The following is a 17,751-nucleotide window of genomic DNA, read 5'->3' as shown; positions in this document are numbered from 1 at the left end:
CCTTTGGGCTCGCACCGCCACCGCGGGGGCTCCTCGTCGCCCGGCCCCGGGAGGTGCCCCAGGCGCCGTGGCCGGTCCCGCTCCCTCGCCCGCCGTCCGCCCTCGAGGTCGACCCTGTCCCGGGGCCGCGCCCCGGCGGTGGCACCGCAGCGCGCCCTCCGAGCAGCCGCGCCGGGCTACGGCGGGCTCTCCTGGTCTACAGGTTGATGCCTCCGCTGCAGCAATCCCCGCGGAAAACAGGAGTGCAAATGAAAGAATCTAATAAATCAGCGTGGGGAGAAAAAAAAATGAGGAAAAAAAAAGAAAAAGAAAACGACAAAAAAAACACCGAACCAAAAAAAAAAAAAAAAACAGCCTACAAAAATAACCCCGAAACACCAAGGATGTGATTTTGCTGCCGCCCTCCCACTCCAGGGGAAGGACCCTGCCGCGGCCATCGGCTGCCGTAGAGCAGCCGGGCGGGGGGGCGGGAAGGCCGGGGCGGTGCTGCGATGCGGGGCCGCTCCGCGGGGACTGCGCGCTCGGCCCCGCCGTTGCGGGACGTGGTGCAGCCCCGGGCAGGGGCAGACGCTGCGCGGCGCTCCGCACCCGGGTGTTCCCCCCGACGGCCGGGGCTGCCCGGTTAGGGCACCGAGCTCGGTGCGCACAGGCGGCTCGGCGATGCGGGGCAGGGCAGGGTTAACAGCCGCACACCGAAGTGCTGCCGGCCGCACGGGGGGGGGGGGCTGCCCGAGCCGGGCTCGCTCCCGGTGCCCTCTGCCCGCGCAGGCGATGCGGCTCCGCGCCTCTCGCATTCAAAGCCGCCGCTGCGCCGCGCAACCTCCGCGGCGCTTGCGTGTCCCGCAGCGCGGCCGGCGCTGGCCCGCGGGGCGGAGCGGGCGGCGGACGCGAAATGCGGGGAGAGGAGCTCCAGCAGGCGTTGGAGCAGGGCAGGTGCGGTTCGCAGCCCCGCGGAGGCTGCGGAAGGGCAGGTGCGGTTCGCAGCCCCGCGGAGGCTGCGGGCAGAGGGCTGGCGGCCAGAGCGCCCCGCGGGCTCGGCGGGGCGGACCGTGCTGCGCGGCCCGGCCGGCGCGGCGCAGGGTCCTCCGCCGTGCAGCTCCGCGACACGCCGGGAGTTGCGGTGCTGCTGCTCGGGCTGGCGTAGGTTCACTGCATAACGCTGACAACGGCGGTAACGCACCGACGGCCAGGGAGCTACACCGGTTTCTCCGGGATAGGCATCCATAGTTTTGGAGATTTAAACCAAGTAAGGGAATACTTGCACGCTGAGAGCTTTGTTTTCATTGCACCTTGGTTACGTCTGCGTTTATGATGCGAATTGGGGTTTTGGTTTTTTGGTCTTGTTGTTTGTTTGGGGTTTTTTGTAATATTTAATATTTAAATATTTGCTTAGTTTTAAGAAACCAGAAGATGCTTGAAAGGACAGATTAATAAAAGATCAGTATTTTTATTGGGCAAACATATCCCATGCTGTTGATGATGTGTCTTAAATTCATCCCTGTGCCTTTTCATTTCTCACAGATAGCACAGAGAAACATTAAAAACAACCATCTTTTGAATTTTAAACTTCACACAAATCCCTATAAACCCATGTATTGCATTTACTATATTTGAACATTACAGCAATGCAATGTTAAAGCAATGTCATAGCTACACTAGAGAAATTGCACTGTAAATCTTTCATTCTGAAATGTACACTTTGGTGAGAAATTTGCCATGCTTGGGCACAGTTCAAGTTGGGTTTTGTTTGTTTATTTGTCTTCTGGGTGAAAGAAAATGTGTCAAGTAGCTAAAGAAAATTCACACATTTTATACTTAAGCAAACAAATCTCTCCCCCACCCTGCCCCCCCCATCGACATAGCAGCTTTAAAATCCACAGGTAACTGGATTTTAAAAGTGTCAAACTTTAGAGTTTATACAGTCCAGAATAAGCAATACATTTCTTTTAGTTTGAACACATTTAGAGAGAAATCCTCTGAAAAATTTGACTCATTGCTTCCCTTTTTGACTAAAGGTACATGAAGATCCTCTCTCAATGGGTCAGAAGCCCCAGCTGCTTGTTCCTTGCTCCTTTTGAGGTGCAAGATGGTGCTTTCTCTCATTTCAACTAGTCTTGCTTCTTTAAGTCTCTTAATTAGACAAATACTCCTGGGTTTCTGTGGCCTTTAGATCAGACCCTTCATAAACAAAACATCAGAACATGTCATTGTGCTCCCTGTCCACAGGGGACCCACTCTACTTGCACACTAGTGGAAGTGGGAGCAAAATCTGGTTCAGCACTCACACTGTACAGACATATTTAGTCTCATAGCAACAAGGGATTCCAGAAGACTTCCCATTTGAGAGGACAGTGGTACCTGGCAACGCCACTTGCTGTACTACATATGGTTCACTCTCAGTTTTGTGTTTTCTAAATAGCTTTGGACTTTTCAAATAGGGCAAGTCCTATTCAAAAACATCCATCTCCAATTTCTTTACTTGTCACCTGCATAAAGATTTATAAAATATTAAAGATAACTCAAGTTACCCATGTAGACGTTGCTGGAAGACTTTTCTAAATAAATTCCACTGATAAAAATTCCCCCTTATCTTTCAGCTGATTAAGATTTGCATTCCCAGCACCTGTCAAACAACTTCCAGGCTGCTTTTCCAGGCTCTGTCCCAAGCTCTGACCCCGTTCATCTCCAGCAATACAGAGGCAAAAGGCTGTGGTCCTAGCAGGAGCTACTTCTAGGGAACCACTCCACAGGAGTTTTCCTCATTTTTTTTAATATTTGAAGGAGCAATGCTTGGCACCTGAAAGCTGCTAAAGGATAGTGATGGCATTGGAAGACATTTCTGATATAGAAGGCATTTGTAGCTGGGAAGAGAAGTGAGGAATACATTTCCCTGATGATCAGGGAGCAAGAGCAAATATGTAAGAGACAGAAGATCTTCTGAGATCTTACAAGAAAGCAGAAGAGAAATGAAGTGCATAATTTTCAAATCTGCGTTCTCTCTTGGAAATACAGCTCATTTGTTCTTTTCACCAAAAATTCAGTCGAGTTCTACAGAATTACTAAAACTGGAACTCGGTAGCAAAAACAGCAGCAGTCTCAAGTATAGAGACTTGAAAAAATTATCTATACTCTGCATTTAATTTTGTGAGAAGATTCTACCAGACTCTGCAAGATTTATTCTTCACTACTGAGATATTTCATAAATAAAGATGTGCTAAAATTCCTGGAAAACAATCATGTTCAGATTGTATTCCACAATCCTAGAAATACCTAGAAATGAAGTCCTACTATTTCCAGCTGTGTCAAATGCCTTTTGCATAACTATTTTATTCCTGTTCATGCAATAAACCTCCAAATTATGCATGGCCAATGCAGATCTAAATGCAGGAGCACAAGATGTGACGTTAGCCCATTTTCAGTAATGAATTTGGAAACTACTTCTGGCTTTGGGAAAAAAATAGAGAAGACAATAGCTATTATTAGGTTATCTAGACCAAACTTTTGCCAATGCCCACTGGATTTCATTTTTGTTACTTTTGAGTTACTCAGGCAATCGTCTGTCACCAGCCACTTGAGGTGATTATTCCAGCCCAGTGGTTCTCTCAGCTGGAATGTTTCTCCTGATGCTAAGTTTAACATTTTATTTTGTTGAAATTCACCCAGTTCATCTTTCCCATATGCCTGAAGTAGCATTATAAATCATTTTCTGTTTTGAATCTAACCAAAATAGAAGATATATTGAGAATATAGGAATGAGCACAGATAAATATATTTCCACCAATTAGTTTTAGCAGCATTTAAGTATTTTTTTCTCCTCTTTTCTCTGCCTACCAATGTCTGGTTTGCATTTCTTTGCTTCTGAGCTATGCACAACTACAGCAGTCCTCAAAATTTTATTCCTGATCTTCAGCTGATGCTGGGTAACTGCCACTGGAGTAGAAATTAACATCTAAAGAGATGCTATTGATCTCTGGTTTGTGACATGATGCAGCTATCATAAGAACCACAAATATATTTGACTTTTTCCATTAACACCTAAAATTTTCTTCATTCTTCCCTTGACTTACCAAATTAGGTGATACATTAATAAACCCTTAATATTTTTGACAGACTATACGCTGCTTCCTGTCCTGCTTCCTAGCGGCAGATTCATAAAAGGGATAGCACGGCCTAGATAATTTAGAATTATCAGTGTGCAATCTCCTTGCTAACAGCGCATGCTTAGAACTTTTGATGGTTTAGGGTTTGTTTAAGTTATTTTTGTTTCATTTTGCTTTTCATTTGCATTATTTTGCTGTTCGTGTCTTCCTACCATCTTACTGACTTTCTATTCAGGTATGGTTTTCTTCCTCTTCTCTATTTATAAAGATTTGTGCCAGCAGTCGATGCCATGTAGACAATTTTCCACTGGGAACTCACTGAACGTTCTCCCACACAGCAGCACCATTTGGTAACAGCTTTTGGCTGCTACCCAAAAAGGAGCTACCTAAGAAAAAGTTAGAGGTCCTGTGAGACCACTCTGATCCCTTGAACCACTGGTAAATTGTCCCAAAGCACACATCTGAAATCACACAACGTACCAGCACAAGCACTGTGTGCAGTGCAGTGTCCTAGGTTTGCTCACAGAGGGGGAGCCCAGCGCCCTGGGGCGTGGCCAATGGAATATCGCTGTTCTATATCGCCCACATCATCACTGCCTCTGTCTCAGGAATAACCGTGAGCTGCTGCCAGCTGCAGGAACATCTCTTATCTTGTCATTGTCTCAGCAGCACGTGGAACTAAACTGAGGTATTAGTGAACACCTTTCACATGTAAAGAGCCATCTCTTTTCTATTCTTTCGTTACTAATATTGCTGTTGCCACTGTGCATTTCTTATTCTACTGCTGTTTGCTTTCAGTAATTTGTTGTCTCAACCCACAGTTTCTGCTTTTGTTCCTCTCTCACCAGATGGGGTCTGGAGAAAGGGGAGTGACTTATTTGAGGTTTAATTAGCAGCAGGTGTTAAAACACCACATGCAGTCAAACAATGCTACCATATTCCTTCATTGCTGTTGTACTTGTGGATCATCCTCCTCACATCTGCCTACCAAGAAATCTCCCCTTATATAATTCAAATCTTTGAGCAGTTCAGTTCTGAAATGTTGCTTCTTGTCCTCTCTCATTTTACTTGATATGCTCCACCTGTTACAGGGAGCACCTCAATTTGCAGTAGCTGCTCTGACACATTTAACAGCACAATTATAGATGACTTGGTAACCACCCATTGACTAAAAATAACCTAGCAACTGAAGACACACTTGGGTATTTATACTTAGATATCCCAGAGGAACCCTTCACAGCTCCTGTAGCTGGGGAAAACATATGTATCTCACCAAATGCAGTAGGCTAGGAATCCTCAGGGGTGGGGGCGGAGGGATGTAGGGGAAGTGATAACATTGCACAGCTGAAAGATTTTCCAGACAACACTCTGCCAGCTAATCCAACTCTTATCCAACTAGCTCTGCAATTAGGGTTTCCTACTGAGAACAATGATAGCGTTATGACCTGGGGAATTTTATACATAGAGAAAGCTCCTTGCATCTGGGATTGAAAAACTTAGAGCCTTAAAATCCAACTCCTACACTGATGGTATTTGCCACCATTACAGATCCTAAGGAAACTGTATGCATATGAGAAAATACGTGAGCTGCAATGAATGAACTACCAGTGAGGAGGGAGATGGGCAGCATATCCTCTGTGAAGAATCTGCAGTGCTGAAACTCATTCTTGCCTTCTAAAGTATGGATTAATTTGGGTTTTTTTTAATTCAAGATGTACCAAAATCTCACACAACCTGTTCAGGAGGAAATACTCTGATGTCTGAAGAAAGAGACATCTAAATGATATGATTTAATTTCTATAATACATGATTATATGTGCTATGGCTGCCTGTGGCTAGTTTTATATTTGAGCAGAAGAAACTTGGAATTTAATGGAAAGAACTCCATGTGTTGTAATGGAGAACCTGTATTACTGCAGTATCCGTCTACCCATCCTTTTTTATACTCCCTGTTATTTTTCTGGTTTTTCTATGGCCTTCATCCATTCTTGTGTTCAAAATATGCTTTCATTCACCTAAAAAGCCCTGACTAGTTAGCAGATTACAGCAACAAAGAGAACTACTAATCTCAAAGAGAGATTGTACAGTGTCAAAAGGGCCTTTCTACCTGCTTTCAGTTGCAACGTTTTTGTCTTGAAATGAAAATAAAGCGTTCAAGGTGAGGTTGGATGGGGCTTTGAAAAACCTGATCTAGTGAAAGAAGTCTCTAACCATGGCAGAGAGCTTGGAATAGATGATCTATGGAAGTCCCTTCCGACCCAAACCATTCTGTGATTATATGATAATTCAGAGAGAGAATGCAACTCTTGAAACTCACAGTTAAGACTGATGTACGAGGCATAGGCTCAAACATTCCAATGACTGTAGTGCTATTCACAAAAATTACAATTAAATTCAGAGGGATTATGGTCATATTTTTACTTTTTATGTATTTTAAGATCATCTGGACTTTTAAACCCTTCTCAAAATACAAATGTTCACTCTTTTTTTCAGAAAAGGGATTTGTATTTTAACTAGGATGATTAAACACATGAAATTGAGGGAAAGTAGTTATGATCCAGATTTCCAGCATCAATTTTTGAGGGTCTAGCTTAAAAATACACAACTAAAATGCTGCAACATTCAAGGAGTAAGTTCTTAATTGAGAAAGAGACCCACAGAGAAAGCCATGCTGAATTCACACAAAATCTATGAGCCATGTCACAGCAAACCATTATACAATGGCCAATAGCAGTGTTGCATGGAAAAGTGAGTAAGCTAACAGATTTGCAATGTTTGTTGCTTTCCTCCACCTTAGTGGAGGGAGAAAATTAAAAAAAAAAAATCAAAAAACCAATTCTACGAAAATGAATTCTGCTATACAAACTCACACTCACTGGCAACTTAAGCAATGAACTCTTTGACCTGTAGTTTTTACTTTAACCGGAGAACCTTCTTAAATTTTCTTTAGATTTTGACTTTCCATGTTTTTCAAAATCTGGGTCTTACAAAAATTGATCAGGAGCTGAAGTTAGGCCTCAACAGCCACTTGAATTCTTTCCATTAGCAGTTCTTATTGTGGTGTGTATAAAAGGGAGCTGCAGCAAAAGTGATGCATATCCAGAACACCACCAGGCACCTCACAGTAAGTTAAAACAGGTTCTGAACATATGGGGAAAAGACAAACTGCCTCTAATATTTGATTACAATGGGTGATATTCCTGAGAAGAAGTAATCTTTGGTTGCTATTAAGCTAGTGAAGGGGAAGAAAACATTTTTCAGACAAATTTTAAGTGGAGAGTATTTAAAATAATTCAAAATCTCAAATAAACAGTTAAAAGTATTACATGCACAGAATTAACAATTATTACATTTTATGTATAAACTAAAATGTGTTTACCACTATGGCACTTTTTTTTTTAACCTAAACATTCTCATGTTTTCAAGAGATTATCAGACTCTGACCTTAAAAGAGAGAATTTTATGTATTAAGGTTCTTCTGGGTACATGTTCAGGAATAAGTAAAAGTGAAATGGTTGTTAAATTTAAATCTTTAATCTGAGTACAGAAACTTGTTTGCCATTGAAATATAAAACAATCATTTTACAAGCCATTCATGTATAATATTGTCCACTGGTTCTTGAGAGTAAAGTAAAAGGAAAGTATTAGTGAATCTCTAGCTCTTATTAAATATGTCCAGTTAATACTAAATGGTATAAGACTTTTTTTTTTTTTTTTTTTTTTTTCACAGTTGGAAGAAAGTGGATTATTGGAAGCTAATCTCAGGTTTATTACTGGACGCTGTGGAATTAACACAGGAATTAACGGGAGGCCTATCTCTTTGCACCTGGGTGGGATAATGGCAGAAACTGCAGGTTAATAAAACCTTCTCTTGCACACACAATCTATTCATTATTTGCTTGTCTGTTTGTTTTTGTAGGAAGTTTATTTCTTCTATTTACCAGATATATCAGGAGTCCTATAACTTATTATATTTAAGGAAGTAGCCACAGCATAGCACCTTTTCACAAAACTTTTTGTGAAAAATGTATTTTAAGAGGCAAACAACCTCTTTGGTTTTATTTTAAATTATGCTGCCCTTATAGGAACCATTTTTTCTGCATGTTTACATTATTTTGAAATAGAAAGCTTTAATTACAACATGAAATGGAGCATCTAAGATTTTTGACATGTAACAAAAAAAACCCAGTATTAAAATATGACCCCTGGTACATGGGGCAGTGACAGTGCACAGCCTAAACTATCCTCTGTAAAAATCATGGATATACTGTAGCTGATTCAGCCAGATTTCAGCTGGATAAAGCATTACAAAGAGCATTATACAAACATTTTAGGAAATAAAACATCTATACAGCAGAATATACTCTCTCCCTGGACACTGCTTAACATTAAATAGAGGAGTGGAGTGCCAAGTCCTGGGATGTTTTAGCATCACACTTGTGCTGGAATGTCATTATCATCATACCCATGATCGAATGATCAACATACTCATTTTCACACTTTTGAACAAGAGATTAATGCTTTCTCTGATCTCTTAGTGCACACTCAGTGAAAGCCACACACCTATAGCCTGTGTACTCCACAGGTGCAGGCTTACAAGCCCTTAAGTTTTCAGTTGTCTGTGTACATAAGTGAAAGGGGAGATGAGTCATGATAACTAATTGTTCCTGTCTGAACAGGAGTGTGCAAGCTAATATGTAGATAGTAAGGATAATACAGGCATTACAGCTTGAATCAAGTATAAATCTTAAACTAGCAGATTGGTTAAGACATGCCTGCAGAAACAGCTTTGACCTTAAAGTCACAGTAAATATCTGATTTACCATGCCAGTGTACTAATAAAGCAGTAATAGACATTAGATTAGCATATTATACATTGAATGGCTACTATATTAGAAGTAAGCATATCAGAACTGGGCAATGATGAATTGAAGGTTTTATTCATGAATTACCACATACAGATTAGATACTGTATTTATTTTTTTTAAATACTTGTTACCTTTCTTTTTTTAGGAAAAAAATGTTTACTTGGTTTTGTTCAACATTTCAGAAGAAACTGGTATAGTCTATTCTTTCAGTAAACCATTGAATAATAGGTCAGTAACACAGTTTATAAGCTATGCTCTCAATCCATGCCATAGTGCTTTGAGAACGTGTCAACACTCAGTGATTTCCTTACCCAGCTCAAAAGCATCTTGGAGGCACCCCGGGCAATGTCTCATATACAGCCATTGAGGGTTATCCGCTCCAAAATAGCTGTTATAATCTGAATGGAAGAACCATAAATGATTCAATTGAAATCATGCCTGAAAATGCAAAAGGAAACACAGAACAAGCTATAGCATTAGTGGGTCTAACTGCGTGCACACCTGAATATCTAGAACTTTGGTGTTTCCCCTTACAGTCCTCCCATTCTATGAGACAGTTGCTTCAAGATGCTGAGAATAGTACTTACAAAATTGACCTTTACTGATATTTAGAAGAGTTATTTTGCATCATTTCAGATGTAAGTGTAAGATGTAAAGGTAAACAAAAACATCCAGTCACCTCTGACAGAACTGAAACTTGGTAGAGTCTGTCTTCCCATCCATTCTTTTCTTTTTGAAAGAGTTTAAGTATTCCTATCTTCCCTATAAAGTGGTTATAGTGTAGTCATAGCCTTAATAGTAAAACCATTTTAAATAAAATCACAGAGGCTAAATACTGGAACCAAGTGCAGCTTGATTTGTGTTTTGGTTTTGTTTTTATTTTTTAATTTATGAAGAAACTGGACCAGAAAAACTTTCTTTTCTTCTTTCTTCCCCACAGACAACTAATGGAATTCTATACAGTCAGAACAGATTGAATTCCCAAAATACATGACAATTACTTCTAGAATTGAGTGACTAGTAAAAAGCAGTGTATTTAGTTAAATAATTGTTATGATTAAAAAGGACAACTTGGATTTATTTTGAATGACAAACACTTTTAAAATTGTTTTCTCTTTGCCTATATGTAACAAATCTTTATTTTCTTCCATTAGGAACCATAAAGTTTTAAAATACTTTGTTTTCAAAATCACTTCAGAACAATAAAAGGGGGGATATAAGAAGCAGGTGTGCACTTTATGTAGTAAACTAAAATATGAAATAGTATGAACAAGACAACATCTAATTGTATATTAAGTACAGCCTGAGGGACCAGGCGATCTGCAAGTTATCAGAATTTATTTTATTGAAGTAAACATGTGCAACTGGTATCAATCCTAAAGACATACCAAAGGTATGAAAATTTTTATCAATAATGTCCTATCAAAATGGAGAAAATCCATATATGGCCAATGACCTCCTATTGTGAAAAAATAGCTATAATTTACTTTGCTATAGAAAAACGCCTTACTCTTTCCAGATTATGTACCCTGCTGCTTCTCATACAGAAAAGCATTCTCAAGAAGGCAGTCCTTAAAAAAAAAAGTAATTAAACTGTAAAAATTTCAGTACTTTTTACTGTTTTGTTCTCTTTTTCCAGGTATACTACCAAATATGTGTAATCTTTCTGACAGACACAACATATGACAATAAATTCTTTAAGAGAAATTTGAATTTTCCACTGTTTGTGGTGATGATATTTTTTTAGTTGGCTTTCAGAACTGAATTTTGAAAACAGGTATCCTTTTCTTTTAACTTTTTTTTTTCAAACTACAATAATTTTAGCATCCAAATTATTTTTGTGTGATTCATACCATGTCTTAAAGAGGATTAATTTGTCACAAAATATAAAATATTTCCTATTTTTTTTTAAAAGATAAAAGTAGTCCTTTGAGTTACATTTTTCCTGGATATTTGGTAGATATCTTAGTGTTGCTGCACTATGGCAAAGTATTTTTACAGGAAATTTCTGGTAACAAAGTATTTTACTAAAATAATGCTCAATAACCAGACATGAATAAACTAAAAATTGAAAAGCTGTTAGAATGCACAAGAACTGAGACAAACTACTGGCTCACTAACAATTGTGAAACAAAGCTTTCTCTCCTGACTTCATTGATAAATTTTTCTTCAAAAATGCATCAACTTAAATTACAGAATCTGGAATTCTTATTAAGAATTGGGTCCTGCATTTACTGAAAAACTGAGAGATGATACTGAACCTTTTCCTAAATTCAGAAAATAACCATACATGACACTGGGAGCAGCCTGACGGTTGTGAATTCAAGTGGAGACTGGGAGTTGATGCATGTGGCTCCTTTTATTGTAAGTTTTTACAGCACTGCAATAGTATACTTTCTTTTTTTTTTTCTTCTGTCCAGAGTAGTATATGTTATGTATGTGTATAATAGAGGATATCAACCCCATTCAATCCCCAATTCTCATAGAGATAAGAAAAAAAAATTACAAAGCTCTTTTCTCTTGCATTGTGAGGAAAGTATTAACTATAGTATAATATAATACTCATCTTGAGAAGCATTTACACTGTCACTCATATGGGAATGTTATTAAAAACAATTCTATTCACTAGAGGATGGACTCCATGGCAAACAAGCAACTTCTTGAACCCCAGCACAAATGAGGCCTGTTCTTCTGTATGTTTATATCTTGTATTTAACTGCAATTAACTGGATTCGTACAGTTCAGTACTTTTTAAGACCATGTCAATTCTCTACATTTAATGCAGTAGGAGAGGACATAGTATGTTCTCACCATTGTGACATTTATAGGGTCTCTATCTTCTAATGGTGATTTCATAAAAATTTTTGTTGAACTCAACCACTAAATTAGAAAGCTTTACATGGAAACACAACAGATATCTGGTTTTCTGAGCCTCAAGAGCTGCAGAGCCCTCTTCATTGTCCTTACTGACAGCTCACACTCTTCCAAATCTCTTACTTGTACAGTATGTCTGCTGCTACTACTTTATACAAATAAAAAAAAAACAAGCCATAGCAAAACAAAATTTTTTATGAAGTTGTTGCAGCAACTTCTCCCATAGTTTGGAAATCTCTCACTAACTCCTTTCCAATAGCCTTAGGAATATTGACTACCCTTTTTCTGCTCCTTGGTGCTAATGTCCTGAGCCTCACATTCAGATTTTAACACTGATCAGCACTCAGCCAGGAAAATGATCAAATCAAGTTATTGTGGCTTACCAATTTACCTCCCATCAGCACTAAAGCAATACCTTGTTAACCTGGTGCAACTGCGTGGTGTGTCTGAATTGAACACATGTGAGTGAAGGTTATTTCAGAAAGAAAGGACAGACTGAAAGAGCAGCCTATATCCACAAGGAAAAAAGTAGAGTAGACATTTGAGCAAACTGTTTAACTTTAAAGGCAATTAGGCAATGAAATTACTTGCCTGAGGTGGTAGTTTAGACAATGTAATAAGAAGTGCTTAAAATAGAATAAACTATTTGTGAGACAGATACAGATGTAAATAATCCTCCATGTTTTGAGCTAGATTAATCATGAGAGGTATCTTTTCTATTCAAATGTCTGACTATAAAATGGTATTCTCTTTCTTGGGAACAGATTTCCAACTTACGACTGTTTACACCTGTTCTGAATACTAAAGTGAAACTGCACTCCGAAAGGCAGTTTAATCTCACTGTATCATTATAAAGTGGATTTATTCATAACAAGCATCTATGAAAAACTTCCAACAAAAAAGTCCTTAGTCAGGGAGATACACATTGTTGCAAAAATGGATTGTTTCTCTAAGTGCTTATATGGCCCCATTGCTATAGCATCCAAGTGCCTTACAAACATTAATGAATGTATTCTCACAACACCCCTGGGAGATAGAGATAGTATTATTAGCTAATGCACAAAGAGTAGCTTGTCCAAAGTCACACAGAAAGTCTGTGGCACAGCCAAGACTCAAAACTGTGATTTCCTGCCCACTGCTGTAACCATGACTATATTCTCCTATCAATATACAGCATTTCAAAATATGTTACATATAGCCTCAGATCTTTACACAATAAGCCTGTCTGTTCAGCTGTAGATCCAACCACTGACTTAATAAAGAAAAATAACTATGTTTATCTGGAAGCTTCATTACAGCAACAAATTTGCAGGTTACTCAAACAATGACAGTTATATGGACCATAACTGGTGCTGATATATGAGAGCAATGAAAGAGAATTCCCTGATCATCACATTCAGAACAGAAGGCATCATATCCTGAACATGACTTTGATACCTAAATATTTTCCTTCACATAATGTACATTATACAAAGAAGGCTTGTCTTGAGAATAAAGGGAAGAAAAAAAAAAAAAAGAAGAAAAAGAAAGGCTAGCTGTATTCCCCGAATAGTTCCTTTTGGGTAAACTATTTCTGCAATAAAAGGACACACACTGTATTTCCAGATGTAATGAGGTCAGACCTAGAGGGACAACAGCAGTAAGTGTATTTACACCTGAATATCAGAGAAGCGAATATGACTTACATATTTGATATTATAATCATATTGAGGCACAGATAGATACACAGATAGATATAGTTTTTCAGTTATTTAATGAATTCAGAGATCTGATAAAATGATAACAGGATTATTCTAATTCAGGCAACTTTTATTTTGGCAGAGGGGAAGCGCAGGCATCAGGTTTTTTCTTGAGTGGTAAACAATTAGAAAATAATGGACAACTGCATAAATAATGGAAAAAGGTTTGAAGGTATGGTGGATCACAGAGTGAATAATGATCCAAAAATACAATATTAGTATAAGAAACTGAAGTATAATATTGTAATTTATTGGCAGAAACAAAAGACATGGTAAGTAGTGTTTACTGAAGACCCAACAGCAGCACTTTTCTCAGTTTATGGCTTCATCTTTTAAGAAAGATGTAGATAAATTAGACCTGGTTTTAATTAGAGCTGCCAGATAGGAAAAGGAATTTATATTAGATACTGATTGGAAACAGCTCATCTGTTGGGACAATTAAATAAATAATGGAGCTGTTTATTATTGATAGTGAATCCACATTTCAACACATGTATAAGAATAAGTTGATAAATACCCATTGTGGTGATCCTAATTCCCATAAGAAGATAGACTAGACAGTCCTCAGATCCATTTTAGCCTAACACATACATTTAATCACTGTACAAACCGTTATTCAGACCACTTATTGTTCAAGAACTTCCATTATAGAATCTCTTATTCCGTCTCTCTCCATCTCTATTACTTTCTCTTCTTTTCTTTCTTCCTCTTTCCCCCACCAATTCTCTCTCTTTCAGCCATCCCTCTGTCCTTTCTGTGTGCACTTAAAGTCACACATCCCTATTTGGACTGGAAATTTCTGAGATGTCTGCCTTTAGCAACCTTAGTGTGTTAAGGAACATTCTATTCTTAGAGATCAGATATCTGCTCCCTACAGACTAAATCAAGCTCCAAATTTAGACAAAATATTACTTAAGCTCTTCATACTCTCACTACAGGACCAGAAAACTGCAATGAGTGGGTACTTCTGGGTAATTTTTATTATCATTTTTATTGCCAGAGTAATAAGAAGATAGACTGTACATTAGCAAAATTATCAGGTTAGAGAAAAAGAGACTCTTGATATTAAAGAGCTTAGGTGCTCAGTTCAGATGCAGGAATAGTTTTTCATTTTCTCTGGCTCTCCCAAGTACAGGACAAGATTTTCTTTGCCTGTTCACTACCATCACATCTACCTGTTCATGTTTGCACATGCAAAAAGCCTCCTCTGATTTAACCTGATGCTCATGGATCATTCTGTTTCATAAAAACCAGTGTCACATGAAAGACAAAAAATTGTCCTGTACCATAAATTTGTCTCCCTTAATTTCTTTTGAGACTGTTGACACAAGGATTGGGTAGAGATAAATGGAAGTGCACTCAAATGAAAGGATAATAGGATTTAATAGTTCCTAGCTCCAGATGAAATGCAGTCAAACAGGAGTAGGAACTGTTTCTAACAAAGGACTAAAGGAAGACTACACTTCGAGCACCCTCTTGGAGATATAATCCCCTCTGGGACTGTTTCCTAATACTGAAATCAGGCCATGTTATCTGGTTAGAACAGGTTTTTTGCCCTACTTTGCTCCCACATATATAAAGCTGACTGAGACAAACTGTTACCTGAAATGATACAAAAGCCATAATATCAATAAATATATTTTGACTTTTTGAAATAGCAGCCTGCATAGTTCCCACTAAGAAGGAGTGCAGTCCCTCATACAAAAAATCCATATTCACAGGCATAGAGGTTATTAGAATAGCTATATTTATGTGCAGTTTAGAAGTGCAGTATAAAGGATTGACTAAAAGCTCACATGTCTGGCAAGTCCAGAAGTGCACACATGAAGAAAATTCCCTACTTGAGAAGAAAATCAGCCCTTGCCTAGAATGTACAGGAACCTGCAGAGGATGCTTTTCAGACAATCTGGAAAGAAAGACTACTGAAGTTACAGCGGGTACCAGAGAGCCCACTTACAAGATGTTAGCAAGGGCCCTCTGCTGTGAAGTGTGTGGAGTGCCTGGCCAAACACTAATGAAGAAAGCCGCAGGAATCCCATACTGGAAACTGAAAGCTAAGCAGTTAAATATGAACATATGGAGCTAGGCAAGCTTAGGAGCCCCAGATAGTTGTGATGGCTTAAGCAATAGCACTCGTCATTCCTCACAGGACGATCATACCAACGGGAAGAGTCTCGGAATTGTGAGTATCAGTTAAAATGAATGACTTCACTTAAAATGGACAACCACCATCAACATAATCAGTGAAGGGAGTCATGATGAGTCAATGAAAAAAAAAAATAAACATAAAATTTCATTTGACATTTGGTCACGATCAGCATTGTGCTAATTTTACCAGGAGGTAACAATTGTCACCAACATATACAGGGAAGATCTTAGAGAATGGCAAGTGAAGCACACTCACTCCTGTGAAAGGCAATACTTTCATTCTTTGCAATCTCTGATACAATATGACAGTACTAAAAGACAGCCAGAAATTTAGTTGTGGGGTAATGTTTTGTTACTTTTGATTTTTCTTGGTTTATGTTGTGACTGTGCTTGACTATGGAAAAGCACATGGCCTTTCTGACTTTCACACAGAAAACCAGGGCCCGATGAGTGAGAAAAGTTTGAGGAAACACTGCTAGCTATCACCAAGAATCTCAAACAAAAACATGAGTCTGTTTCATGTAGCTTTGTTTCACTTGGTAGCAGAGGAATTTCCTCTCATTTTACAGTCTTATGGTCACAGAGTAGTTGAAGTTAGAGGAAACTTCTGGAGATCATCTAGTCAAATCTCATTGCTCAGAGCAGGGTCAGCTGGGGATATAGGTAATTCAGAATTCTCTGTGAGGATGCAGATCACCAAACCCTAGTGAACATCCTCTTCTAGTGTTCAAACACCCTTAGAAGTAAAAAATAAATCAAAATTTTATTTCAATTTATACCCATTTTCTCTTGACTCATCATATTAATTTAGGCAAAACTCAACCAAAATGGAAGGAATCAAAGGAGACTGTTTCTGAGAGAAGAGGGTGACAGAAGCTGTTGTTCAGCTGAGCAGTAGCATGCAATACTAACTACCACAGGGATCTACAGGCCACCATGGCAAAGATGTCATCCATGGGCTTTCATGTCCACAGAAATTTTACTGCAGTCAACTCCACATGAGACCTGGATACATGGATAATGTTTTCTTGCTCCAAAACTTTATATAGAATTTATGTTATTTGATAAGGCCAAAAATGACACTACCTGACACTCTAAGGAACAGAAATTTGCAAAATACTGATAAAAGATGGAGCTAAGGCAGCTTACAATATTTATTGCTAAAACAAAGTTTAAGGGAACATTTTAAAATACATGAAGAACATGCCTAGAACATATAAGAAATGAAAATATCAATAGGATTTTCAAACTTTGCTCAAATTATCAGAGTTTAAATTCCTAATGACTGAGTAAAGAGGTTAAAGAAAATGAGAGCAAAGTGTTAATTGCATCTTTAAAATTCTGCTGATTTTATTTTTTTTAATTAAAGATTAATAGTTTGAACTTTTCCTCAATAGTGAGCAACATAACAGAGTAAAATTACATTCCAGATGTTACAACAAAAAGTATATGCAGGGAAGCTGAGACAATATCACATCATATGCTATATTTTATATATTTTATATGCATCATGTGCTATTTTTTTTTTTCACAAAATAAAGGGAAGAAGAAGAGAAATACGTTTTTTAAAAGCCCCAATACCCAATATCTTGGTTTGCTTTCTCCTAAGCAACAAAGCAGATTCATTTTGAGCTAGGACTTCTTCACAACCCTCCTAAACGTTTCCATCACCCTAGAGAATGTAGTGTGTTCCATAAAGAAGACGACTACAAATATTTTGTTTGTAGTCAATTATATTTATTATAAAGGAACCTTTAAAAACTCTTCTCTGATCATTTCAATATAATGATGATATCCTAATGCTTGCTATGGCCCTTGCCCCACCCTCCTGCTGCAGCGCTGCTGCCTCCCGCTGCCATGAGCTGTCCCTTCAGCACCACAGCCCACCAGAGCAGCTGCTGAACTACCCAAACCCTTCAATCATCTCCATCGGTTAATTGTCCCTTGAAAGAAGTGTCCTACCATCCTAATCAGACTCTAGGAATATATGTTTAAAAGGCATAATTTAAACTATTCAAATTG

The 17,751-nt window shown here is 38.6% G+C and overlaps 1 protein-coding gene and 1 long non-coding RNA gene across 6 annotated transcripts in view; one reads left to right on the top strand and one right to left on the bottom strand.

Annotated features, from left to right (window-relative positions):
* Positions 1–17,751, bottom strand: part of TAFA5 (TAFA chemokine like family member 5) — a 436,021-nt gene that overhangs the window by 325,351 nt on the left and 92,919 nt on the right. For 4 of the 5 annotated variants that reach the window (XM_033514544.1, XM_033514545.1, XM_033514549.1 and 1 more), the window contains exon 2: positions 9,280–9,366. The exons of the other annotated variant lie outside the window; for it this stretch is intronic. In XM_033514544.1, the coding sequence (XP_033370435.1) occupies positions 9,280–9,366 (87 nt within the window). The remainder of the gene's footprint in view (positions 1–9,279; positions 9,367–17,751) is intronic. 5 annotated transcript variants of the gene reach the window in all.
* Positions 1,090–9,266, top strand: LOC107204761. Its single transcript, XR_001521730.1, has 3 exons — positions 1,090–1,246; positions 5,649–5,779; positions 7,831–9,266. It is a non-coding gene; the product is annotated as an uncharacterized LOC107204761 (long non-coding RNA).

The sequence above is a fragment of the Parus major genome, chromosome 1A (assembly GCF_001522545.3).
Source record: "Parus major isolate Abel chromosome 1A, Parus_major1.1, whole genome shotgun sequence".
Lineage (NCBI taxonomy): Eukaryota > Metazoa > Chordata > Aves > Passeriformes > Paridae > Parus > Parus major.
The sequence above is the reverse complement of the archived record's forward strand: the minus strand, read 5'-3'. Positions and strand labels throughout refer to the sequence as shown.